At 42.0% G+C, this 27,106-nt stretch overlaps 1 protein-coding gene across 1 annotated transcript in view; it reads left to right on the forward strand.

Annotated features, from left to right (window-relative positions):
• Nucleotides 1-27,106, forward strand: part of LOC125622470 (formin-F) — a 62,110-nt gene that overhangs the window by 21,172 nt on the left and 13,832 nt on the right. Inside the window, exons 4-11 of the mRNA XM_075118753.1 lie at nt 220-393; nt 5,807-5,955; nt 10,314-10,490; nt 11,089-11,494; nt 14,075-14,237; nt 19,552-19,663; nt 24,441-24,531; nt 25,106-25,192. Of these exons, the coding sequence (XP_074974854.1) occupies nt 220-393; nt 5,807-5,955; nt 10,314-10,490; nt 11,089-11,494; nt 14,075-14,237; nt 19,552-19,663; nt 24,441-24,531; nt 25,106-25,192 (1,359 nt within the window). The remainder of the gene's footprint in view (nt 1-219; nt 394-5,806; nt 5,956-10,313; nt 10,491-11,088; nt 11,495-14,074; nt 14,238-19,551; nt 19,664-24,440; nt 24,532-25,105; nt 25,193-27,106) is intronic.

Here is a 27,106-nt window from a genome sequence, read left to right on the forward strand (position 1 = left end):
AATAAATATATATTTCTATGGTAACGACAGTAAATACAGGACAGTGGTTGGATAAGAAAAAGTTTGTTCTTGATTATAATTGTCAACAGAACAGATACATTTTCTCAATTGGCCCCTTAGCCAGGAACCAAAATATTTCATGTTAATATTGGTGGTAGTCCTTTCCTTGTTAATGAAGGGAAGAGGTGAAATCAAATGAAAAAGATCTTTCTCTTCCAGATTGATTTTAACACAGAGACCATTTTTAACATTGAGAAAGGGATCATCAAGAAACAGTTCCCATTTCCACAAGTTAAATCCTGTGAAGACAGTGAAGGGAGGCGCTTCAGCATCGCATTTCACGGGCGTCCGCATTATGAGCTGGAAGCAATGTCTCTTGAAGATAAAAGAAAAGTAGGTTAATCTATTGTAATAAATTATTTATTATCATCAATTTAATATTAGGATGTGCTATGTGTTGTGCAAATGGAGAGGTTGATACATCCTTAATATATTTTTTTAACAGACTTCCACCTGATTTACACTTTAGTGATCGCATTGGGTGTACTTGGGACATAGGAATGTAAGTGTAGTGTTGTGTATTGGGTTGTCGTGGTAATAGAACCTTGTTGTTGCTATGGCAATTGAGTTAGATTATTAGGGGATAGCCCAGCCGGTTTTGGCTGGTTTTTGGTTAGTTCAGTGTGTGGCAATAAATGGCTGCTTTTAAGGTTAATAGCTCTCTGTGTCTCCAGTGAGTTCTTCCTAAAACTGTTGCCCCCAAGGATATAACAATGTGACTACGAGGGTGGGATGTCTGTGCTGACCCTGCAACAGAAGGAAGTAGAAGTCAAGGTACAAAAAAACCCCCTTTTTTGCTGCAGGAAGGGGGTGAGAACTGGCTTGTTTGCAGTGACTGCAAACTGAAACTAAAACCATGGCTACACTTACAGGGCCACTGGTACCTTTTGAGGAGACTATAGTGCAATAGCACGTATATACTGAGTATTTTGAGCTTTTTGTTATTGCAAATGACATTACAGAAGAGAAGAAGGTGCCAATATTCTTCAGTGTTGTAGAGGCTAAGACTTACTCCCTGCTACGCAGCTTACTACACCCTGTTAAGCCAGAGACCAAATCTTACAGTGACACTGTGGAAATCCTGGGGTCCCATGTTTCTCAAAAACCATTGGTAATTGCGGAAAGATGTAGGTTCCAGAAAAGAGACCAGAAAGAAGACAAAACAGTTGTACAATTTGTAGCAACTTTGAAAAAGCTTGCGGAACACTGTGAATTTAAGGAGATATTAAATGACACCCTACGTGACAGGTTAGTGTGTGGCCTGCACAGTGAAGCTATGCACAATTGCCTATTGACAGAGGCTCAGCTTACCTTACAGAAGGCTGTGGATATTGCGGTCTCCAGGGAACTGGCTACAAAGGAGGCGCAATACATCGGTGCATCCCCTAGGGTGCATGAGGTGTCACAAGAACCTACCCACAAAACTGTGCAGAGTCAGGAATGTTGCCGCTGTGGTAAGCCGGGTCACCAGGCCTCAGAATGCTGGTATCAGGACCTGGTGTGTCGACACTGTGGCAAGAAGGGACACACTGAGTGTGCCTGTAAACAAAAGAAAAAGAGGCCTGTGGCTTGGCTGACCAAAAAGGGAAATCTGCATACCCTAGAGCAGACCCAGGATGACCAAGGAGACACCTCATCGCAAGAAGAAGTGCCACTCCACGTTTTGTCTTTGGCAGTGGGCTCACATGAATACTGGGTAACCCCGTTGTTGGACGGCAAACCTATGCACATGGAACTGGACTCCGGTGCCGCCATCTCACTGGTCCCCAAGACTGTGTATAAAGAAAAGCGACAGCATCTTCTGCTTAAGGCAACAAAAACAGTTCTGAAGACGTATACAGGAGAAGCTTTGCCCATGTTGGACACTACTGATGTTATGGTGGAGCTCAATAGACAGGCTGCTAAATTGCCACTGTTTGTGGTGAGAGGTAATTACCCAGCCTTAATGGGTAGGTCTTGGCTTAGGAAGATCCAGCTGAACTGGGCAGAAGTGCACCGAATGACTAAAGAAGAAACCGGTCTGCCTGCTATACTAAGGAAACATGCTGCTGTTTTTGGAGAGGATCTGGGAAGTATGAAGGGAATCACTGTGACATTGAACATTAAACCTGACAGTCAACCAAAATATCAGAAAGCCAGAACTGTGATATGCCATCAGGCCAAAGGTTAAAGTGTGCACGGAAGGCAACAATGGCCAACTTTACTTTGAACAGGTAGAGAATATGGCCATCACCACTACTCAGGTAAAGAAGGCAACTCGAGTTGACCCAGTATTGTCCCAAGTTATGGACCTAGTGATGCATGGAACGTCTTGACGAACCTCTCCGGTCTCACCCGATCTTGTTACCTACACGTCCAGGAGGACGGAGTTATCGATCCAATCTGGTTGTTTGTTGTGGGGGAGACGTGTCATTATCCCACCCACTGGTGAGATCACAGATGTTAGAACAGCTACATTCTGGTCACTGTGGAAAGTGCGCATGAAGGAAATTGAGCCAAGCTATTTTTGGTGGCCTGGATTGGACAGTGCTATTGAAGAGAAGGCAAGAGCTTGTATGTCATGTCAGGGTGTGAGGAATGCACCCCAGTGGGCACCCCAACACCCATGGGACTGGACTGAAAACCCGTGGCAATGTATTCACATTGACTTTGCTGGCTCCTTGAAGGAAGCATGTTCTTGGTTGTGGTAGATGCCCATTCTAAATGCCAGAAGTCTCTATAATGCAGTCCACTACTGCAGAGAATACTATCCAAAAACTATGAGGACTCTTTAGTCGTTTCGGTCTGCCACAGCAACTTGCAAGCGACAACGGACAGCAGTTCGTCTCTCAGGAGTTTCAAAATTTTATGAAGGCAGATGGGATACACCACATCACTTCAGCAACATATCATCCATCCACCGGTGGATTAGCTGAAAGATTTGTGCAGACAATGAAACAAGCTTTGAAATTGGCAAGGGGACAATTATCCATTCAAAAGCGTCTGGACACTTTACTATCCTACAGAAACACCCCTCATGCTACAACCAAGGCATCCCTGGCCTTTCTAATGATGGGATGACAGCTGCGCACTTACTTTGATCTGCTGAAACCTTCTGAATCCCGACAAATTGTTCAACGTCAGCAGCAAGATCAAGTCATCAGGCGTGCACCCAGTGCAAAAGACTGAACCTTTAGCCTGGGGCAGCTGGTTTTGGCTCGGAATAATACTTCTGGAGCTAAATGGGTCCCTGCCACTGTCATCGCTCAAACGGCCTGTTTCCTACACAGTCCGGACTGCAGAGGATCTCACCTGGCGGCGACATGGAGATCAGCTGCTGCCAGGTCCTACCAGTCCTCAGGACACATCTTCAGTTGACTTGCCTGACTTCACCACTTCCAACGAGACACCGAATCAAGAGTCACCTGTTCCTGAGTTTCCCCTCCATTACTGCTGGCAGCAGAGATACCCCCCCTGCCCAGAATGAGCTGATACCACATCCTCACCCACTCACCCTATGAGACCTGAGCCCATTATCAGGCCCGCTCGCAAGACACTTTTGGGAACAACAACACCAGAAGTCCGCCGTAATCCACCTAGAGATAGAAGGCCTCCTCAATGGCTGGGTCTTTAGCTAGGGCGAACCCATGGTTATGGGGCAAAATAATCCCGGGGTTTAGCTGGGCACGGAGGCAGTCTACCTTCCTTCTGTAGCTTCATGTTTGTTTTATTTATGGGACGTTCTCATTAAGGGGGGAGGTATATGTTATGTATTTGGTTGTCGTGGTAATAGAACCTTGTTGTTGCTATGGCAACTGAGTTAGATTATTAGGGGGTAGCCCAGCCAGTTTTGGCTTGTTTTTGGTTAGTTCAGTGTGTGGCAATAAATGGCTGCTTTTAAGGTTAACAGCTCTCTGTGTCTCCAGTGAGTTCTTCCTAAAACTGTTTTCCCCAAGGATATAACATGTAGGGCAGAATTTTATTTTCAGACAGACCTGTAAGGCAGCCCATTGGAAAGGGGAACACTTTAACTCTGAAGAGAGAGTTCCTCATGATGAGAACTAATTAGTAGGTACAATTTTCCACCAAGTTAATAGATGACACATTCCCTTAAGTAAGGGGTACAGTTGTGTTCTTAGTCGCATCCCGTCAGCCTCCTTTAACACAGTGGCATGTGGCATATGTAGTCATGTAGCTGTTACGTATTTCAATTTTGTGTGCTGCATCTTTAAATTACTAAAGAGCTATCTGTCTATAGGAGCAGCTGCCATTTTGTTTGTGCAGCATGCTAGCAAGAAGACACACTCTGCTCTCTCAGGGAGACATCACGTTTCTTATTTCCCTGTTTCGTTCTCTTCCTTAATCCAAATCAAAAGTCATTAAGTAAATGGCTGCTTTTAGTGTTGGGAAAGCATACCATAAATGAGACCTGAGGAGTTCTTCTATAACTCACTCTAGTGTTAAAGAAACATGTCCAGCTTTGTGATTGGAGGTCCAGCACAAAGAAGATGGATTCATTTCCCTAATTTCAGCTGGAATGTGGTTGGGTTGGGAAACTATTTAAACAAACCAACTCACTTCTCTCCCATTGCCTGTACTTTAACTCAGACTCAAGCTTAAACTTCTCCAGGCAGCTATTTCCTCTTTATATGAGAAAAAATATATATGTAGATATTTATGAGGAAAATGAACTGAGGCCATCCTTGGGTTGCAGAAAGAGTCAGAGGTTTCAGTCTTTCCCCAGTAAAATACAGTGAGTGGCAGGAGATAAAAGTAGTGGGGACAGAACATAATTGAAAACCAACTTGGATACAGTTACTGAAGCTTGCAGTAACTCGGCAATGTAACGTTGTAAGGGCTCATGTGACCCTTCTTTGGTTTGGAGGCTTGCAACTGGTGAGTTTCCCTTTGAGTTTCAGGCTCAGACAAATCCTAAATTTCACCAAATTTCACACTGGGTCTAGATATATATGAACTGAAGCATCTGGCTCCAAACTCTCCATAAGGGCAGGGATGCTCAGGTCTGGAGATTTGATTCAGCCCATTATATGGGAGGCATTAAAGCCACCTGCAAAGTTTGGGTTAGAATTCAAACTTTCACAATGCCCCTGGGTGTTCTGATTCAGCCAAATGTAGACGTGGAGCCAGCTACAGAGTTCAGGTCTGATTCTGAACCCTCTCAAAATGTGGAGGGGTTTTGGCTCTCGGGTTTTCGTTTGGGCCCATCTCTATTGGAACCTTGCAAAGCTTATGAGAGTTTGCAGGTTTTCCCAACAAAACCATATTTTAGTTTAGATTTGCTCATTTTTCTGTCCAGGTTCATTTAACACTAGGCCTGGGTTCAGCTGAAATGGATCACAAGGCTGTCAATGAAGTCACTCCGAGTCCAGAGTTTGGAATGAGACCTCAACCTAGTCAAATGTTACCTGTTTTTTAACTGAGTGCTTGATGATTTTCAGAAACTTGAATTGTACAATTAAGTAAGGAAACAATATGAGAACAGTAACAGAGAGATCTGTGTTTGACAATAAGCCTTTTTAGGAGGAGGATATACCATGCTCATACATCTTCATGTTTAAGGGTAGAGGCATACCAGCAAATTTGCATTGAGCTACATCACTTACTTAGTTAATGTAAGAGAAATTAATCTCCCTCTTTAGATGTCCATTTTATTCACAGATACATTTAAAAAACCCAACCCATTAACATAGGCTGCAAGGGTGCTGGTATGTAAAACATACACTAGCTTCTGTCACTTATTATACAGATATCACACCTGGTGAACAAAGTTACCCAGAGTAATTCATACAGGAGACCTGTAGAGTTCTGCTCTGGAAGACCTGCCAAATGTGATGTGATACATGAAGGACTACTGGATTTGCAGGAAGACAGTTTTGCATCCATTAAATGGGTGAAGTATGAAATATATTTTTCTTTTCATAGCAGTAATTTCTATCTCCCAATTGCAGGAAGGGGGTGGATCTTTCACAGGCTCTGATAATTATTTAACACTAGGATTTTAACTTGTGGATCAAGAAATGTCATTTTGGTTCACTTTATGGATTCAAATTTAGTGAATGAGTCTGTCTGAAATGAAAAGGAGTACTTGTGGCACCTTAGAGACTAACCAATTTATTTGAGCATAAGCTTTCGTGAGCTACAGCTCACTTCATCGGATGCATACTGTGGAAAATACAGAAGATGTTTTTATACACACAAACCATGAAAAAATGGGTGTTTATCACTACAAAAGGTTTTCTCTCCCCCCACCCCACTCTCCTGCTGGTAATAGCTTATCTAAAATGATCACTCTCCTCACAATGTGTATGATAATCAAGGTGGGCCATTTCTAGCACAAATCCAGGGTTTAACAAGAACGTCTGAGGAAGGGGGGGGGGAGGGCGGAGGAAAAAACAAGGGGAAATAGGTTACCTTGCATAATGACTTAGCCACTCCCAGTCTCTATTCAATCCTAAGTTAATTGTATCCAATTTGCAAATGAATTCCAATTCAGCAGTCTCTCGCTGGAGTCTGGTTTTGAAGTTTTTCTGTTGTAATATCGCAACTTTCATGTCTGTAATCGCGTGACCAGAGAGATTGAAGTGTTCTCCGACTGGTTTATGAATGTTATAATTCTTGACATCTGATTTGTGTCCATTTATTCTTTTACGTAGAGACTGTCCAGTTTGACCATGCCCCTCTGCCATGTACATTGGTGAAACTGGACAGTCTCTACGTAAAAGAATAAATGGACACAAATCAGATGTCAAGAATTATAACATTCATAAACCAGTCGGAGAACACTTCAATCTCTCTGGTCACGCGATTACAGACATGAAAGTTGCGATATTACAACAGAAAAACTTCAAAACCAGACTCCAGCGAGAGACTGTTCAATTGGAATTCATTTGCAAATTGGATACAATTAACTTAGGATTGAATAGAGACTGGGAGTGGCTAAGTCATTATGCAAGGTAACCTATTTCCCCTTGTTTTTTCCTTCCTCCCCCCCTCATTCCTCAGACGTTCTTGTTAAACCCTGGATTTATGCTGGAAATGGCCCACCTTGATTATCATACACATTGTAAGGAGAGTGATCACTTTAGATAAGCTATTACCAGCAGGAGAGTGGGGTGGGGGGAGAGAAAACCTTTTGTAGTGATAAACACCCATTTTTTCATGGTTTGTGTGTATAAAAACATCTTCTGTACTTTCCACAGTATGCATCCGATGAAGTGAGCTGTAGCTCACGAAAGCTTATGCTCAAATAAATTGGTTAGTCTCTAAGGTGCCACAAGGACTCCTTTTCTTTTTGCGAATACAGACTAACACGGCTGTTACTCTGAAACCTGTCTGAAATGAAGAACATATAAAAGGTAAGTATTGTTAGTAGGCTTGCAATAGCACCGAGCACAGTGAAGTCCTGAGTGCATGGCAGATGCTTCTAGATGCTACTGCAATACAAATAAATACAATGATTTTAATGGGTGAGCCTGGAGAATTTCCTTCTCCTTCATTTTCACCTTTTTTTCTTTTTACCTTCCTAACTACCCCATTTTCAACCACTAATGAAAAGAAGTAAAACTTCTGTCAAAGTAGCTAAAGAAGGTAAGCATCCACCATAAGTTCTCTGCTAGAGGACAGTTTTCTCTCACTGGACAAATGACTGTTCTGCAGCCAATAAGTCAATTTCTGTTCTCCTCTTGGCCTTCCTGTAGAGATGACCAACCACTGCCCTAAAGGGAGGTAACTTTAGAGCTATGAATAATGGTGGGCTAGGATTTAGACTGGAACCTCCAACTATTTTACACAGGCCACTAAATAGCCATCTGCTGGTAACAATGACTTTTTATTACCCCTTCAGCCATTATTGAACTAGGAACCTCTCAGTGAAGGCTTTAAAATGGCTCTTCAGTTTGTTCTGTTGTTATGTCAGCTCATCCTGTCAAAAGATTTGGGGGGGAAAGAGGCCTATGGGGACCCCTCATAATGCAAGAAAGAAAGAAAGAAAACATTTAACATTGTAATTATCTGCACATAGTAATTATCTCAAAAGAATTCAGAGTTCCCAGGAAATGATTTTAATTGTTTTTAAAAGGCTACCACTGTATGTCTTGTAAACAGTATCCTCAAGAGCATCTTAGGATTTGCTACCCTGCTACATTTAACAGGTTTGCTAACAAACAAAAATTGACTTTTATTTATCTTGCAAACCAAATCCCTGGTTGCTTCTCACATAATATTAATCCTCTTTTTTTTTTCTTTTTTTTTTTTTGGCAAAGTAAATAATGACGGAGACACCCGGAGATCCTATTAAGCCATAAGTCCCCGTTTTAAAGGAAGGAGCAATCAATATAGTTGCCAGTTCCATTAAACAATTCTTATCGCTTTGACTCAGCATGTAGGCGTAGCTGTAACTTACGTTTTATGTTTTATGTTTTCTTCTTCCATAGTAACTAAACTTTTTAAAATTATACCCTATGGCCAGTGATGGGACAGTAAATGGGGAGGGCTCTGATTTACTACAGCAAATTCTTTCCCAGGTGTCTGGCTGGTGGGTTTTGCCCACATGCTCAAGGTCTAACTGATCACCATATTTGGGGTTTGAAAAGGATTTTCCCCCGGCTCAGATTGGCAGAGACCCTGGGGTTTTTTCGCCTTACTCTGCAGCATGAGGCCTGGGTCACTTGCAGATTTAAATGGTGGATTCTCTATAACCTGAAGTCTTTAAATAAGGACTTCAGTAACTCAGCTGGGGTTGTGGGTCTATTACAGGGGTGGGTGAGTGAGATTTTGTGGCCTGCGATGTACAGGAGATCAGACTAGATGATCATAATGGTCCCTTCTGACCTTAAAGTCTATGAGTGTAATTCTTCATAATTACGTAATCAACCTGCCACACCTTGGGGAGGAGTGGGAGGGAAGCACTGATGAAACTAGTGACAGAGTGATAAAGAAGCAAAATAACCCTCAAGAGAAGGACCTTTATTAAAGTAGGGGCTAGACCCAACCAAGATTGTGGCCTTCTTGTGGTAGAGGCTGTATGTAGTGCGACAGTCCTTGGGAGCTTACAATCTAAATAGACAAGAGAAAGGGGAAACAGCCACAGAGAGGTGAAGAAATGTGCCCAAGGTGACACAGCAGATCAATAGTAGAGCTAGGTTTACAACCCAGGTCTCCTGACTCCCAGTTCAGTACCCTAACCACAAGACCACACTGCCTTCTCTGCCTTTAATTCAGCGAAGTGTTGTCCTTCTTCTATATAGTTTAACTTGCATTCACTCATGTATTTTCTCTTCCTCCACATTGCAGAGGAGATAGTTCTTAAGTCAGGGAAAGGGGAGGTGGGTCAGAAACATGGCTAGTATTTAGAGTAGAGGAAGTTGAGCCTTATGTTATTATTTAACACTTATGTTACAGTAGAACCTAGAAACCAAGCATCTCAAACCCCATTGTGCTAGGTGCTGTACTAATGTATAGTAAATGACAGTCCTTGCCACAAAGAGTTTACCATCTAAAACAGTGGTTCTCAAAGCCGGTCCACCGCTTGTTCAGGGAAAGCCCCTGGCAGGCTGGACCGGTTTGTTTACCTGCCGCATCCACAGGTTCGGCCAATCACGGCTCCCACTGGCCGCGGTTCGCCGCTCCAGGCCAATGGGAGCTGCGGAAAACCACGTGAGCCAAGGGACATGCTGGCTGCCCTTCCTGCAGCCTCCATTGGCCTGGAGCGGTGAACCGTGGCCAGTGGGAATCACGATCAGCTGAACCTGCGGATGTGGCAGGTAAGCAAATTGGTTCAGCCTGCCAGGGGCTTTCCCTGAGCTAGCGGTGGACTGGCTTTGAGAACCACTGATCTAAAAGATGAGATTCAGTCAGCAGATGAGAGAAATAAGCAGTTGGGGCTGGGAGGGAAGATGGGGTAACAAAAATAGTAGGATATGTACAGTTCTTTGCCCTTTAGTCAAGCCTCCTGGGTTTTACTCCTGGATCTGTCATTGGTTCACTGTAATATCATGCAAGGCATTCACCTCCCTTGCCTCAGTTTGCCCATGTAGTAGATGGGGGTAATAAAGCCTACCTTATGGTTGTGGTGTTAAGCTTAATTCTTTAACATTGATCAGATGCTTTGTGATCTTGGATGAAAGGTGTAATGGGAGTATGAAGACTTCTTGATAAAGGAACTTATCTTCTGCTGCTTAAAGCAGAAGGCAAGGCTAGTGGTGATAGCGGTTAAGCGAGGAATGTGCTGATACCTCTATCCCTTTGTCCTTGAGATATTTGGTGCAGCTAAGTGAAACAGAACTGAGCTTATCTTGCATCGGCAACAATGGAGAGAACAAGAATGAAGACCCTGTAGCAAAGACAATTAATTTGTCAGGTGGAAATGTGAGTGTCATTAAAGAGAATGGATATGATACTTTCTCCATCCAGACCAAGGAACACAATTACTTGTAAGTATAGCTAGTAATTAATAATTTGATAAACAGAGCAATTAAAAATAAGGTTGAATAACCATGTCTCTAGATGCCCCAAAGTAGAATATAGCAACAGGAAAAAGCAGGCAGTCACAACCATGTGGATAAATGACTGGGTAACTGAGCTGTAGAAGTGGGTCTCAAAGTACCACAGAATGAAGTCAAATGCCTACATTTAAACCTGGGTAACAAAGGCTGTTTAGTCATCACTTTAGAGTTCATGGAGGGATTTATCCTTCAATGGCTATCTTAGTTGTAAATAGTTTCTGACTAGCTTGTAGAGTAAGCACAAGGGTAATACCAAGGGGATTGTTCATCTTCCCCCATGAGGAGAAGAGGAATTATGAGGAAACTGTACCATAGAGTCAATATATGGCAAAGCTTCAGCTCTCTAACTTTAGAAACCTAAGCAATTAACTCTGACTGAAAAGGTCAGAGTCAGCAGCGCTAGTCTCCTTTGACAAGTAAAGCTGTCTAGCACCATTCTGCTTAAATCAGAAATACTTGTGGTTGTGTTAGTCAGCATGTTATTTACACTATCTTGGGTTTATATAATCTCATTCTTAAATTTTAGGTTTCGAATACCCTTTACTGTTCCGAATAACAGGGCAGAGGACATTAGCAAGCTCCAGAATGAATGGGTGTTGCTCATAGACAGGTATTGTCTGCTGTGGAAGAATCGCTCAGAACCTCAGGAAGGCTTTGGAGAAGGCACCTCAGAGGCTGTATATGAAAAACTCATCTTCTCTCCAAATAAGCAGGCAGAAGGAGCCCACTACCTTGCTCTGGGTTCTGAAGCAGCTCCCCGATCAACCCCCCTGACAGAGCAAGCAACCCCAGCAGCATCATCATCATCATTTCCGCTTTCCAGAGTTCAGGCAGGGGTGCCGCCACCACCTTCTTTCCTGCCGCCCTCCTGCTTCTTGCCAGCATTGAAAAGAACAAAAGCTTTTCACTGGGATGTTGTTCCTCAAGGGAAGGTCAGGATAAAAAGTAACTGCTCTTCATCATGATCAAGTAGCTGATGCAGGAAGGGGAAAACATTTTTAAAAAATGACAGGACGTGCAACTATGTTGCATGTACTACTGCAGTAATTATCCATGCAAGTGGAGTAACTATTCCATGGAAGAACCTGGTCACCTAACTGCATGTGCAATTATCCACTTCGCAAGTGGGATTGCAGTAAATATTCATTTGCATTGGTTGTAAAGTTGTACACACACATTTTGCACAGGCAGTTGTACCCTTGGTTGAAAATCTATATGTTAATATATTTAACAATTACCAAGGAATGAATGTGACAATGTTCTCATTCCAGTTTTTTTTCTTAAATGTTGAGAATAGGCAAAATCCACAGGCACATTAGCTGAAGATGTTGTCACAGTTCAGGGCAACTGCACCTGTATTACTCCTTCACGGTCCCTCGAGAGCACCCACTCTAGGCTCCCAGCTCCTCAGCCATCACCTTTCTTGGGCAGAAACCTGCATCTCTTCCACTCTTGACTGGGTTTTTATAAAGGCTGCCCAGTTCCCTGCCCACATTGTGATATTCTCAGCCAGCATCTGTGATTTCGTTTCTCTTCAGAGTTAAGAACAGCATAATTGCCTGCATTACAGAGAGAACGTATTAAAAACAATAAAATAACCAACATGCATGCTAAAAAGCATAACAGAGGTAAGTGTCAGTCCTTCAAAACCCACAGCTGGATTTTCTCTGTGGTTTCAAGTTCATAGCCATCTCAGATTCAGAAGCAGAGCAACTATGGTTTTCTGTTATACAGCCTGGGTTTTTGATCTTGGCCTCACATAACAGGAGATCAGCAGACAATGACTATGCACTCCTCCGGGCATAGTTTCAAAAGGCTGGGCTTTTGCATTACTGTAGAGGGGAAATTTGCATTCACTTCCCTCTAGATATTCCCCTGCAAAATCTCTTAACACTTTCTGTTCCAAAAGTCCATTCTCGTCTGGCTCATTGGTCAATATAGTCCCTTGAACCCCCAGGTGTCACATCTGTGATGCCTCCCCTCTCTCGAGGTTACACATAGTGCTGGCCCACAATATTACATAAACCATTCATTTAATACAGTGGACTGCAAAGATACTTAAAGTGAATTCAATAATTCCCAAGGATATGACAGGTGATTGCCATATCTGTCAAAGATGGGATTTGCCCATCCCATGCACATCCTTAATGGCATCTTTTAGACCACCTGCTCTGCCTTCTCTGTCACTTCTTCCAGCCAGAGCCAGTGTTTACTCAGTCACAACTGGTGGTTGCCTTGAATTCCCCAGTATGCTCCAGAATCCTTTGTCTGAGTGACACAAGTGCTTCAGAGGAAGCAGTGCTGCACTCAACGTTCTGGGGCCCATCAGAGCACCAGCTCCACCTAGAAATAACAGATGGGGAAGAGACCTACCAAGCCACCTATTCCAGAAATGAAAGGAGGGGGGTATTGGTGGGAATTAAACTTCATATCTAGAGAAAAGCAGTTTAAGACTAAACTGCTGCTGAATGATAACAGCAGGATTAGTACTCTTCAGACACTTCCTTAGATGTGATACCCTATGCTGCCACATAGTCTATGCCTAAGGCTACACCTGATAATACATGAAGGCTTTCCCTACACTTGCTAGTGTTGTTTCCTCCTTGAGGAAAACTATGCACACAGCGTTGGGCAGTTCAAGCCTGGTTACTCCATCCATTTTCTTTATCTGACTGTGCCTGTTTGGCTTGGAGCCAATGGCCTGAAGCTCACAAGATGAGAACAGGCTTTCCTGTGAGATGCCCAGAATTTCCTGCTTCTGGCAAGCCGGCAGATACACAGAGAATGCTCCTGCAGTATTGTTGGCACTGTACTTCTGCTTCGAGCTGAAACAGCGGCCTTGCCCTCGCCTGTGACAACTCATCCCTTCTGAGCTAGCTCCTATGGTCTTAGTGCCCCCACCCCAAACCCTGGAAACACGCATGACTTTTGACCTAAAGCCTCCCAACTCGGAGTCTGGTGCTGTGCTTTCCAGCAACATAGTCTGAGGTGAGCTAAAATAGATCTGAATGTGGAGGGGGGATGGGTGATGAGAGAGTGAGAGAGCACAGTACATATCATGCAGTTAGGGGTAACATAGCTTGGGTGAAAGGTGGAACTTGGGAACAGCTGTTCTCTGTAGAACACTGCTCCGGGAACCTTGTGGTTGTCTAGATAGCATCTAGTGTCAGTTGCATACCTGCATCACCTTCAGGGAGGTTTGGAGCCTGTCTCCTGCTAAAGGGAGGATCTGTTAGAAACTCTGCAAGGTTCAGTGCATACCTTCCCATAGGAGGGTACATTATGGCCACTTACCCCACGTGCAGATTGTTTGCAGCTATACCTGGCATGCACAGAGTGATTTCATACTTCCATGTAGCTGGTACTCATGCCAGTTGTTTTCTGGTTTTGTCTTTTCAAATGATGGGTCTGTCACTGTAAGAACAACAGTAATTTAAAGAAGCTGTTTGCATGGAAACTTTGTGGTAATGTTACTGTGACTTAAATTTATGTTGTTACTCCTGTATTTTTAGATTCAGAAATCGATCTGGGCATCATGTAGCCTACATAAGAAAAAAATAGATGAATCTAGAATCTATGACCAGTTTCATATCCAGGACATGGCGGTATTTTCAGGCAACGAACCTTCAGTGAATCGGCATATTATGTTAAATCAAAAAATTGCACATACCTTCAGTAAGTGTAATAATATGAACTGTGTGCACATATTCTGAATGCATAAGGCAAAGCCTGCCTGCAGCTTGTATTTACGATTACCACAATATCATGTGTAAATAAGGTAGGTTCACATGTAAATGTCTAAATAGAAATTTTAGGACTGCATGGCCCAATTTCTCTAAATTTGACTCTTAAAGATTGTGTGTGTGTGTGTGTGTGTGTGTGTGTGTGTGTGTGTGTGTGTGTGTGCGTGCACCCCTCCTCCTACCCCTCCTCTCCAAAAGATGCTTTGGGAAGAAGGACAAGGGCAAAGTTTACAAATATTTGAAGGGCAGAAGCACCAAAATGAGAGGAGAATTATTTAGGGTGCTGAGGTATAATTAGCAGCAGTGCGATGAAACTGAAAAAAGGGGCAATATAGATTAAATATCAGGAAAAGCTTCCTGACAGTGAGATCTATTAGGCTGTAGATTATTTTCCCAAGGGAAGCAGTTTTAAATTTCATGCTTTGGACACTGAAATCTAGACTAGACAAAACATGTGAGCACGTCCTGCAGAGCATAGTCCTTCTTTGATAGGGAGATGGACTGGATGATCCAAGGCTTTTCCCTCTCTCTTTTCTATGCTCCTATTCCCGGAGTCACCCTGCTTGCTGAGGTTTTGGCCCTATTTCAGGAGGGACCTCCACGGCCACAAAAGCTATCTTTAAAAGTCACAAAGCAAGCTCAGTTGCTGTTTACTGACCTTTTACTTTTAGAACCTGGCTTTCTCTAAGAGGTGAATATATATTTCTGTATGGTAGAGCTGTACTCCTCTTTCGTGCTTTGGTGGATATATTGCACCTAGTCCCATGATGTCACAGAAGATGGGCATATGGGGCCTGATGCAAAGGCCAGTGGAGTCCATGGCAGGACTCCCATTGACTTTAAAGAGCTTTGCATGAGGCTAATGGCACATTTCACTGGTAGGGGGTGCTGGGGATAGATTGAGGTACAGTGTATCAGGAAAACAGTGATACAGTTAATATTCTGAGTGCTTTGGAAATGTGAGAATGTAACTCATAGTCAAGGTTGCACAGGTGCCAATTTGTGGAGCTGCCTCCATACCTAGCCTCAGAAAAGCAGAAATTGTTCATAACTTCCTCTAAATTTCTAATAAAATACACTTATGCTCTTCAGATGTGCCAAGTGCACTAAATGTACAATGTCTTTCTTTTGTTGAATTTAAAACACTGACACACGAAGAGCTGGAGTAATCTAGTTACAGTGGGCAACCTGCAGCCTGTGGGCTGCGAACTGCGGCCCATCAGGGTAATCCACTGGGAGCTGCGGGCAGCCGTGCAAATGTAAACAAACGGTCTGGCAGCCCGCCAGCGGATTACCCTGACGGGCTGCAGGTTGCCCACCACTGCCTTGGATTATTTACAGACCCCTGTAGGGAGCACTGGCTTTTTTTCCATGCAGGCACAGGTAGTTCAAACTACTAATGTAAGTTACCAGTCTGAACGACAGATCATCAATTGGAGTCTTCCTCCTTGTATCTGGGGTACTACTCATTGGCTCTGCAGAAGACCTAAACTGGAATGAACTCTCACAGCTAATGAAACAGATCAATGGGTTAACTTGACTTTACTAGTAAGATGATGGGAAACTCTTTCAATTACTCTAATGAGGAGTGGTAGTTGTAAAAGGATCAAGAATAATTGTTTTTCAGAGACTATTTTGATTTCTCTTACAAGCTGATCAAACTTTGATCAAAAGTTAAATTAATTCTAAAAAGAAAGTTAGATTAATCTCATAGTAAGTTCTGGCAACCACAGTTCTTAAATAAATTAATGAATAACAAGATGAGTCTCAAAAAGTCATTAGGTTATAATTTCTTAAAAATTTGCATGTTTTTCAAAGCAAAGAGAGTTGGAAAGGAATTGGAAGAGAAAAAAGAATAAGAAAGCACACAATATAGCTTAAAATATAGCTAGAATTATAGCCCAATATAGCTTAAATTTTTATTTAATTTATTTTTAGCTATTTCATGGTTTCTTGTACAAGAAATAAACTGCTCTAGAACCCGCTTACATGTGTCAGTGCGACAGAGACAAGAGCAGTACCGTCAGTCAACCAGGAAAGTGGACATCTAGGGCAATGGTTCTCAATGAGGTGTACATATACCCCTGGGGGTACACAGAGGTCTTCCAGGGGGTACATCAACTCATCTAAATATTTGCCTGGTTTTACAACAGGCTACATAAAAAGCACTAGCAAACTCGATACAAACTACAATTTCATGTAGACAATGATTTGCTTATCCCTTCTATGTACTATATCAGCAGTTCTCAAACTGAGGGCAAGTTCATTTTTTAATGGGGTCACCAGGGCCAGTGTTATACTCTCTGGAGCCTAGGGCAGAAAGCTGAAGCCTGAGCCCTGCTGCATGGGGCTGAAGCCAAAGCCCAAATTTTTAAGTGAGGTGAAACTTGGGGTACACAAGACAAATAAGACTGCTGAAAGGGGTACCGTAGTCTGGAAAGGTTGAGAACCACTGGTCTAGGGCCTCAATGAAAAATTTATGCTAAGGGGAAAGTGTGTGGTCTAATCTAATGGATAAATTACTGGTGTAGGAGTTGGAAAACCAGACTCTGCTGTGTGACCTTGGGCTTGCCACTTCACCTTTCTGAGCCTCAATTTTCCCATGTGCAAAATGGGGAAAATCCGTAACTGACTTTGGAAATGCTTTGAGATCTATAAATGGAAAGCTCTGTAAGGAGAGCAAAATATTATTCCAAGGAGCTGTTGGTAACACATTTAATTTTGAAGGAACTGTAAAAGTTACTGAACGTGACTTAGAGTTAGGGAAGGAGAAGTAGAGTGGAGATTTCGGCTCAGATACTATGAAAGTTAGGGGAAAACCTAAAAAAAAATAGTGGCCATTCCCTTGAATAAACAACTCAATTCAATTCACCTTTGTGTACATCCCTTTTGTGTCAGATTTCCATGATTATTCTAGAAAATAAGTTCAATGTCACCAATGTTTAAGGACACGATAAATTTTATGCACCTTTATTTAGAGAATATTAGTGGAAAGCCAATTCTGAACTCAGACCACAAATATTTGCACTAGCAACCTGATTCTAAGAGTTCTAGAAACTGAAGCAAGCCCATTGACCTGTGTGACTAACCAACGTACAGCAGCTTGAATTTTAGCTGTTAAATACTTGCATTGGACTGCTCCTGACTAAAGTTAGACAAATAATGGATTTTTTCTTGGTTTGTTAGCAACTGAAAAAATCATTGTTTCAATTTTGAGAATTTTTTGGTTTTAAACATTTTAAAGTTAAAAGAAATTTCTAAACAAAGTCATTTTGAACTGAAATGTTTTATTGTGAAAATGTCAAAACAAAAATGTTTAACTTTTTTTAGAATTTTAAAAAAAAATTTTTTTGACCAAAACAATTTGGTGAAATCAACACAATCTACAAAATATTATGGTGTTGATGAATGTGCATTTTTCACCAGAAAAAAATGTTTGAGTTGAAAAATTTCACCTGTTTGCAGGCCAAAAGTTAGTCAGTGACTAATTTCAAAGTCTGAATACATTCAAGAAAATCATGAACTGTCTGAAGACAGTTTGTGATCAGAAAGAGGCTAAATTTGTTGACTAAATCATTCAGTGCATAGAATTTCATCTCTTCTTCCCATCTGCTCTCCTGTCTCCACAGATTCACTCTGAGCCAAGCATGTGTATAAAATGTCACAGTTCTGATCCATTTGTATTTCAGGTCTCACACCAACAGTATTACTTAAGAGAGAGTTGGAGCAGGAATATATTCTAATCCTGATTCATCCTTTGTAGGCTTCCATGACACCAATGCAGTGGGCAGAACAGGATGTGGGAGGAGGCACAGATTGAACATGCTATACTCCATCTCTTCCCAATTGGCAGACGGTCCCTTGGGGTCCATTTCCAGCTGGTGCAACCCCCCAAAGCTACTGTAACCTGGGTTGGGATGAGGCAGAGAATCAGTGACCCATAAGTGTGGTTCCTGACAGCCCCCTTCTTCTGTTGAACTCCAGTCCAGCAGAGAACCTGAGCCAAAGTCCATAGCAACATTTAGAAGCATGTTTAAGCTTCTCACTTTTCCTTCTGTTTCTATATATATTTTCCCCTTTGCTCTGTGTTGATGATACTGAAGGCTGAGAACACAATACCAAACAGGTTGTGGTATTATGGGCTGTGCCTTTAGGGGCTGAACTTTGATATTCACAGAGAGGTTGGCAGTCATTTTTTTCAGGTAGTTGGCTTAGAATGCAGGATCTTTACCCATCATTGGGAACAGGCAAATAAGCCTGTCTGATTATTCCCATTTCCCTTTTGTAGCTTCTAATATGAGCCAGGCTGTCTCTAGCTCATTATAAAACCCCCCAAAACAACCATACTCAGAGGATGGAACTCCAGGAAACCATGTCCCTTTAGAGTATGCCTACATTGCTAAAAAGGTGTGTTCTTAACTCAAGTTAGCTAACCCAAGTTAAAATAGCAGTGAAGACATGACAACTCAGGTTACCAGCTTGAGTTAAAGCCTATAGTAAAGGCTGGGCTTGAACTTTAGCTGCAAAGCTGAGTTGCCATTGTATTCAATGCTATTTGCAGCTAACCTGACTTAAGAACATACTTTTTGCAGTGTAGACATACCCTTAGGGGTAGCCCTTCCGGGGAGGGTTGAAGTGCAGTGTAAGGGAAGCTTGCATTGCTGCTGCCTTTATTTTGTGGATAAACAGATGACTAGTCTCCAGGGCTGTCAATTGGTACCTTTCCTGAGCTTAAAAAAAAACAAAAATAAATGGAAGATTTAATGTCTTTGATATTCAAAGCACCAGAAGAAATAAAATAAAGATCAGTGTGTAATTGTATGCTGTTTTTTATTCCAAACAAATGAAAGTGTACTCTGACTACTAGGCTGAGTTCAACAGGAATGTGAGCTGTAGCTCACGAAAGCTTATACTCAAATAAATTTGTTAGTCTCTAAGGTGCCACAAGTCCTCCTTTTCTTTTTAGGAATATTTTAATAGTAAGCACTTGTGTGCCTTCAGCTGACAGTATCTTGATAGTTCTGTCTAATGCAACGACTGCATTCTAACAAAAAATAATCTGGATTTTTGATGCTCTACAACTGTTTGTACTTGAAGAGAATATAAAGACAGGGGTTATCACCTAAACTTTTAGTGGCTGCTAAGTGAAATCTAATTTTATCAGGGAAGTGAGTGTGAAATGTTCCCGTGTTTTCCCTCCCTTGTACATTTATCTCCAAGTAATCAAAGAATCATTCTCCCTCTAGACATTTTTCTGAAAAGTTTTCATATAAAACCAAACCAGCTGAAAGAAAAATTATACATTCTACATGAAGATGGTGGCGGACTTACAGATGAGCAGATTACAGCCCTAAGAAGGTAACCTTTTGGATTCAATTCTTTATGATATCTATTACCAGATTCATTTTTTGCAAATAAAGGAAAATTCAGGGAAAGTGTTTACCCAGGCATCTGATGTACCCTGACTGCTGCATTGAAAATTAGAGGAGCATGTATAAATGTCATAGTCTGCTATCCATTGTTCCCCAAAGAAACCAGCAGCCACCTGCTATAGCTAGTGCAAGCTTCAGGAAAGCAGGAGTTTGGGAAGTGACAGCAAGTCAGACATGATTTTAGGTCTAGTGGTTATGTGTAGTGCAAAGTGAGTGAAATGAGAATGCATTGGGTCAGTGGGATTTCCCATGCCCATGACAGCATTATCTTTATGGGGAAAATCCACTACAATCCAATACAGTGTTAGCTTGTTATGCCATCAGTTATTTGTTTGAGAAAAAGACAAATAAAGAGAATCCTGTTTCCCTTTTGAATACCGGTTTGGAGAGGGGCAAGGTGGGCGGGTCTTATAAAAGCTTTTTTTGGACAGACGGATGTTATGGACATCATACACAGTATTTATTAGGGGTAGAGATTTTTTGATCCAACACTGAATATGAAGTTTCTGTAACTTTTTAAAATTTGTGCTTATTTATATCCATAGGGACAGATTTTCAAAGGCACAAGTAGGACATAACCACCTGCAGTGTATAGGAATTGGGTAGTATCCCTTTAAATAGTTTGTGAGCCTGGATGTCTAACTGCCTTTTTTGCCTTTGAAAATCTTCCCCATAATACATACAGATGTCTATGTGCCTATTCCAGGGGTTTGGTACCTTTGCCATAAATTTAAAATACTCATGTAAAAATTGTCAGGCAGCTGCTTTTCTTCCCCAGTCAAGAACATCTTCAACTTATTTGATCAAGATATTGTTGGGGAGGTGAAGGATGCAGGTGTTAAAAAAATTATTAAAACACTGCTCCTTCTGCTTTAGAGGGTAGGTTTAAATCTGCCCTTTGAAAAGTGATTTTGGAACCCTGACTCTACTCTCCACCGGGCATTTGTCCACATCACACACCACTTATAAATGCCTGGAATTATATTTGTGCTTAGAAGATGACCAGAACTGGAAGATAAGTGGTATTGCATGTACTGTGCGGGGGAAGTTTGTACAAAAACCTGCATGCAATAGAAGAGGATTTAGACAATTCAATAATTCCCCTATCATAGGCACAAACAAAGTCATATTAATGTTTTTAAAGACATTGATATTCTGGTGAAAGATTTCCTGGTACCTGGGTGCAACTAAGTTACTAGTTTATGCAGTCTGTGGGCCAGATTCTCAGTTGGTGAAAACTAGCCTGGCTCTGTGGAAGTTAATGGTGCTATGCTGATTTACACCAGCATAGGATCTGACTCCGAAGCCTTGGTTACAAAAAGTGACTTTATTCTCTAGTTCCTAACTATCTTGACTTAAGTACATGCTGGCCAAGAATTAACTCTCCTAAAATACTTTGTTAATCTGTGGCAGTCTATAAGCAAACAGGTGGGTGGAGCTAATAGTGAACAAATGCCACTGATAACATAATTTGGCAGAGTGCACAGGACAAGTTCAACCTTACTTGCAGGTGGCAACTATGTAAACTTTCTCTTAGGAGAGAAACACTAGTTACGGGAACTCTCACTGAAGTTAAAGGAGGGAGTTCAGGGAGCAATTTTTTACAGGAATAACTCAGATATTAAACAATCCTTATGACCCTGGATATTAAACAATGCCCTTACCCTAGACCTACCCTGTATGTGCAAACTCATATCCTCCCCAAACATATACCCCGCGTTCAGACCTCAAAACACCACTCTATATTTACACCAATGTCTTCAGCTGATTTAAATCAGTTCAGCTCCATTGAAGTTATTGGTGATATACTGATTTACACCAGCTGGGGTACTAGCTCATTAAGCAATGATATAAAATAGAAAAGGATTTTTTTCAAAATTTCAAAGTGCTGTTTTATATAATGATGATGTTGAGAGAAGCATTAACAGATGCAGCTGTGTGTAGTGTTAGATTCTATATGAGGGCAGGTATTCTGTTCTGTGCTAATGTATTGTCAGAGTCTAATGTAGTTAAAAATTTCAGCAAGAGTTCGAGAGCTTTTTTCTCCTTATATGAAACAGATTTCATATACATTTCAGAATCAAGAGCCCGATTTTCAAAACAGCTCAGTGTCCTTCAGTTCCCGTTTAGACACCTAAATGAAGTGGGCAGATTTTCAAAAGTGTTTGGTACCTAGCAGTTTCTCTTCAGAACACTGGAGTCAGAACAACAGAAGCTGCAGGAAAATGATCATTTCTAAGAATCTGCCCAGTACATCTGGGTGCTGAAATGGGAACTTTTGAAAACTTGGCCCCAATTATTTAGGAAAACTGATGTATGTTCTAGGAGCCTAAACACTGTACACATTTACAATGAGTCAGGAAACTTTTTCTGAAGCATTCCTCCTCTGTGTAAAATGAACCTGTTACAGTATAAAAACATCAATGGGAAATCCAAAGGAAAATGCACAACATTTTACAGCTAAATGCAACATTAAAATATTAAGGTCATGACTAGTGGGCAAAATTCTGCTTTTATTTTGGAGTAAATATGAAGTAAATTCATTGTAACCAATTGCATTAGGGGAGCTGGCTGAATGAGGGTTTAATCATATAAATCCCATTGGAGGAGCTGTGTGGCTGAATCTATGAAAAGTTAGGGTAAATCTTTACTTTCCCACTCCTGGCTTTCATTGTTTGGTGCTTTGAACTTTCAATTTTCTATGTACATATTAGACTAATGTATAAAGTTTCCATTGGAAAAATGTTTTGGGGAAAAATCAGATTTTCAAGTAAACAAACATTTTCATAGAAAGTATCATCTTTCTTTCAATTTTTTGGATTTTTTAAATCAGAAAACCTAAAACTCAGTACTTTTGGCTGAAAACCAAAAATATCCCTCAGCACCCAATCTGGGAAACTCTTGCCAACCTACCAACACCTGAGGAGGTCTGCAAAGCAATTAAACAAATGAAGAACAATAAAGCAGCAGGTCCTGATGGCATACCAGCTGAAGTACTGAAAGTGGGGGGAGAAACACTGACTAACAAGCTTCACTTGCTGCTCGTCAAAATCTGGCACACCGAAGAAATCCCTGCTGACTTATGTAATGCTAATATCGTCACCATTTTCAAAAAGGGAGACAGGGCTGTCTGTGGCAACTGTCGAGATATCGCCCTCCTCTCCATTGCTGATTAATCTAATTGCCTTCTATGATGAGATAACTGGCTCTGTGGATGAGGGGAAAGCAGTGGACGTGTTGTTCCTTGACTTTAGCAAAGCTTTTGCCACGGTCTCTCATAGTATTCTTGCCAGCAAGTTAAAGAAGTATGGGCTGGATGAATGGACTATACAGTGGATAGAAAGTTGGCTAGATTGTCGGGCTCAACGGGTAGTGATCAATGGCTCCATGTCTAGTTGGCAGCTGGTATCAAGTGGAGTGCCCCAAGGGTCGGTCCTCTGGCCGGTTTTGTTCAATATCTTCATAAATGATCTGGAGGATGGTGTGGATTGCACCCTCAGCAAGTTTGCAGATGACACTAAACTGGGAGGAGAGGTAGATATACTGGAGGGTAGGGATAGGATACAGAGGGACCTAGACAAATTAGAGGATTGGGCCAAAAGAAATCTGATGAGGTTCAACAAGGACAAGTGCAGAGTCCTGCACTTAGGACGGAAGAATCCCATGCACCGCTACAGACTAGGGACCAAATGGCTCAGCAGCAGTTCTGCAGAAAAGGACCTAGCGGTTACAGTGGACGAGAAGCTGGATATGAGTCAACAGTGCGCCCTTGTTGCCAAGAAGGCCAATGGCATTTTGGGATGTATATGTAGGGGCATTGCCAGCAGATTGAGGGACATGATCATTCCCCTCTATTCGACATTGGTGAGGTCTCATCTGGAGTACTGTGTCCAGTTTTGGGCCCCACACTACAAGAAGGATGTGGAAAAATTGGAAAGAGTCCAGCGGAGGGCAATAAAAATGATTAGGGGACTGGAACACATGACTTATGAGGAGAGGCTGAGGGAACTGGGATTGTTTAGTCTGCAGAAGAGAAGAATGAGGGGGGATTTTATAGCTGCTTTCAACTACCTGAAAGGGGGTTCCAAAGAGGATGGATCTAGACTGTTCTCAGTGGTAGCAGATGACAGAACAAGGAGTAATGGTCTCAAGTTGCAGTGGGGGAGGTTTAGGTTAGATATTAGGAAAAACTTTTTCATTAGGAGGGTGGTGAAACACTGGAATGCGTTACCTAGGGCGGTGGTGGAATCTCCTTCCTTAGAAGTTTTTAAGGTCAGGCTTGACAAAGTCCTGGCTGGGATGATTTAGTTGGGGATTGGTCCTGCTTTGAGCAGGGGATTGGACTACATGTCCTCCTGAGGTCCCTTCCAACCCTGATATTCTATGATTCTAAGATTCTTGCTGGATCTACAAATGAAAAGCCGCTGCTTAAGTACTGCATGTCATTATTATTTCCCAGGCCACATGTATGTGTTTAACTGATTACTATGATCACCAGATATGTATGTGGCCACTTAATGTTAGGTTCCCCTGCAGTTGGACTGAACTCCTGGGAAGTATGCTTACTAAATAATCTGAAAGAGAACAACTAGAATATAATACAAAATACCAAAGGTACAATATATGGAATGGACAAACTGTATACATACATACAATATTTTTCTCGGAAAGAAAACTTCTTATTTTCATTCATTATTTCTCAGATATCTGCCAACTCCAAAAGATTTAGAAATGTATCAGTCCTTCAAAGGATCTCCTTCAGAGCTGCATGTGGTTGATCAGTTTATGCTAGAGGTAAGCAAATGTAGCAGTGATTAAAAACATGTCACGTGAGATTTCTGGGATTCCCTTTTCCAGCATGGGTTAAAACACTTCAAGAAACTGCCCTTCCTATGATATTTTGGCATTTATATTTCTAATCCCAGCCAGAGTCAGGATATAGAGAGGCACTCAGGAGGGAGAGCATATGGAGAAAAGTTAAGCACATCTTATGATCCTCCCTGCTCCCACTGAAAATAAGAAGGGATTGGATTGTTTTGGGCCAGATTTCCAGAAACTTTAGACACAGAATTGTGTGTAGAAAGAGCTCATTCTTATTCCCAAGAGGTCGGTGTCATTGTTTTTAATGACATCTGCCCCCAAATGCATGTGTATCTGTGTGGTTAATTTGCACATGCACCTTATGTGTGCAATTGTATGACTAAATTTTAAGGGGTAGTGTAAAATTAATACATGAGAATAGTGCTATAAAAATCTGTGTCTAGGTCTGAATTGACAAACCCATTATTAAAAGTACATGTTTGATTAATACAATATTTGCTGGATGATTATTTCACAACTGATTCAGATTCTATCCTGTCCTATGCAGATGTGTAAAATTCCTCATTTAGGCCAAAGATTGGATCTCTTGCTTACGATACGAGAACTTCCTGGGTGCATGGGTGATCTGGAGCCTGTAAGTGACATGACTTGCTTATGGTTTGTGTTTAACTCAAATCCACCAGTTACATATTAAAGCACCAGATGTCTTTGATGCAAATTTTAAAAGTCAGTGTATGTGAGGTGAGCTTTTCAATGGGAAACAGTTCACCAGCCATAATGTTGACAGCTCATATTGTAATAATGCAGGCAGCCTGATGTATAAGATGTCATTTCACTGCATTATTCAAAAGCAATGTGCAAAAGTGTTTTGATCTATATGGCTCATGGCTTTTATAACCAAGGGAGTCAAAACTAGTATGAAACTAAATTAGAGATGGTCTAGATTTGAAATACAATATGTACTACCTGCTGGTGTGTTTAAAATACCCTTGGATAAGCCAAAACTTGAGGTCATTTATTAACACAATGCCACCTGCAGAATGCAGGACCTTAGGAATGACATGAGACACAGTTTAAACCAATCAGCGCATCTGACATTTTGTGGATGTTGCCTGGAATACGTTTTTAAGGCACTAGATGGGTGAATCCTTTATTTTGTTTTTTTTAAAAAGCCACAGTAGTCTACAATAATAGTCCCCCCCACCCCCCCAAAAAAGCCCAAACTAGAACAGCATATATTAGTGACATTGCTGTGTTTGGGGAGCTGCTATGGTAAAACACTGTAGCATTTTTTTTTAAATGTTAACTCCTCTGACTCACCCTGCTGTTGATTGGACTGGCAGTGGGAAGGACAGCCCAGAGTAGAGTATATGCCTGTGAAGGCTGGATTGGACCCCTCCTCGCACACCTCCTCAGGTTCTCCATCTCCCATTGGTCAGCCAACAGGAGAAGTGCTCCCCTGTTAATTTAAATCCCTTCCTGAGTTCCAAGGCCTCTTGCCCCTATAGTTGGAGGAATGACATTAAAACTAGAGCTGGTTGGAACAACTTCATGAAGTCAAAATGTTTCACAGAGATGCATTGGTTTTGATGAGAGAGAGACACACACACTCAGAGCTAGGTACTCGCTGACTCTATAGCCTAGTTCAGTGATTCTCAAACTGTGGGTTGGGAACCCAAAGTGGGTCGCGACCCTGTTTTAATGGGGTCATCAGGGCTGGTGTTAGACTTGCTGGGGCCTGGGCTGAAGCTGAAAGTTGAGCCCTACCGCCAGGGCTGAAGCCAAAGCCCGAGCCCCACCACTCAGGGCCAAAGCCCAAGGGCTTCAGCTCAGGGCGCCGGGGCTCGGGCTTTGGCTTTGGCCTTCCTGCCCAGGGGGCTGTGGCTTTGCCTTCCCCCGCCCCAGGGCGGCAGGGCTCGGGTGGGCTCGGGCTTCGGTCCCCCTCCCTGGGTTGTGTAGTAATTTTTGTTGTCAGAAGGGGGTTGTGGTGCAATGACGTTTGAGAACCCCTGGCCTAGTTAGAGTACTGGCCAAAGAGATGGGTTACGCAAGTTCAAGTCCCTGCTTTTTTCTGGTTCAGAGTAAGCTGAGGAAAAAAACCCTACACTGAATCAGGCACAGCAGATACTGGAATTTGCATCTTCCCTCTCCCGGGCCTGAGCCCTAACCACCAGGCTGGGCACACACTGTGAGCTGAAAATGAACATTTTCACAAACTTGTTTTTTGCAAAAATGTTGAAAAGATTTTGTTTTCATTCTGCATTGCAGTGAAAACAAATGAAAGTTGCCACAAAATGGAATTGCTGTCCCCTGTCAACTCTAAGTAGGGTTGTCAATTTTGGTTGCCCGTATTACTGGAGGTTCCATCACATGACATAATCTTTAATTCCTGGAGACTCCAGGACAGTCCTGGAGGGTTGACAACCCTAGGTCTAATTAAAACCATAGTAACATTGAGCACAATTCAGAACAAGACTAGAGCGAGAACACTGGTGAGACACACATTTCTGACCCTGTCTAGCTCAGTGTTACACTCCTGCCCTCCCAC

This window comes from Caretta caretta, chromosome 13 (genome assembly GCF_965140235.1).
Source record: "Caretta caretta isolate rCarCar2 chromosome 13, rCarCar1.hap1, whole genome shotgun sequence".
Classification (NCBI taxonomy): Eukaryota; Metazoa; Chordata; order Testudines; family Cheloniidae; genus Caretta; species Caretta caretta.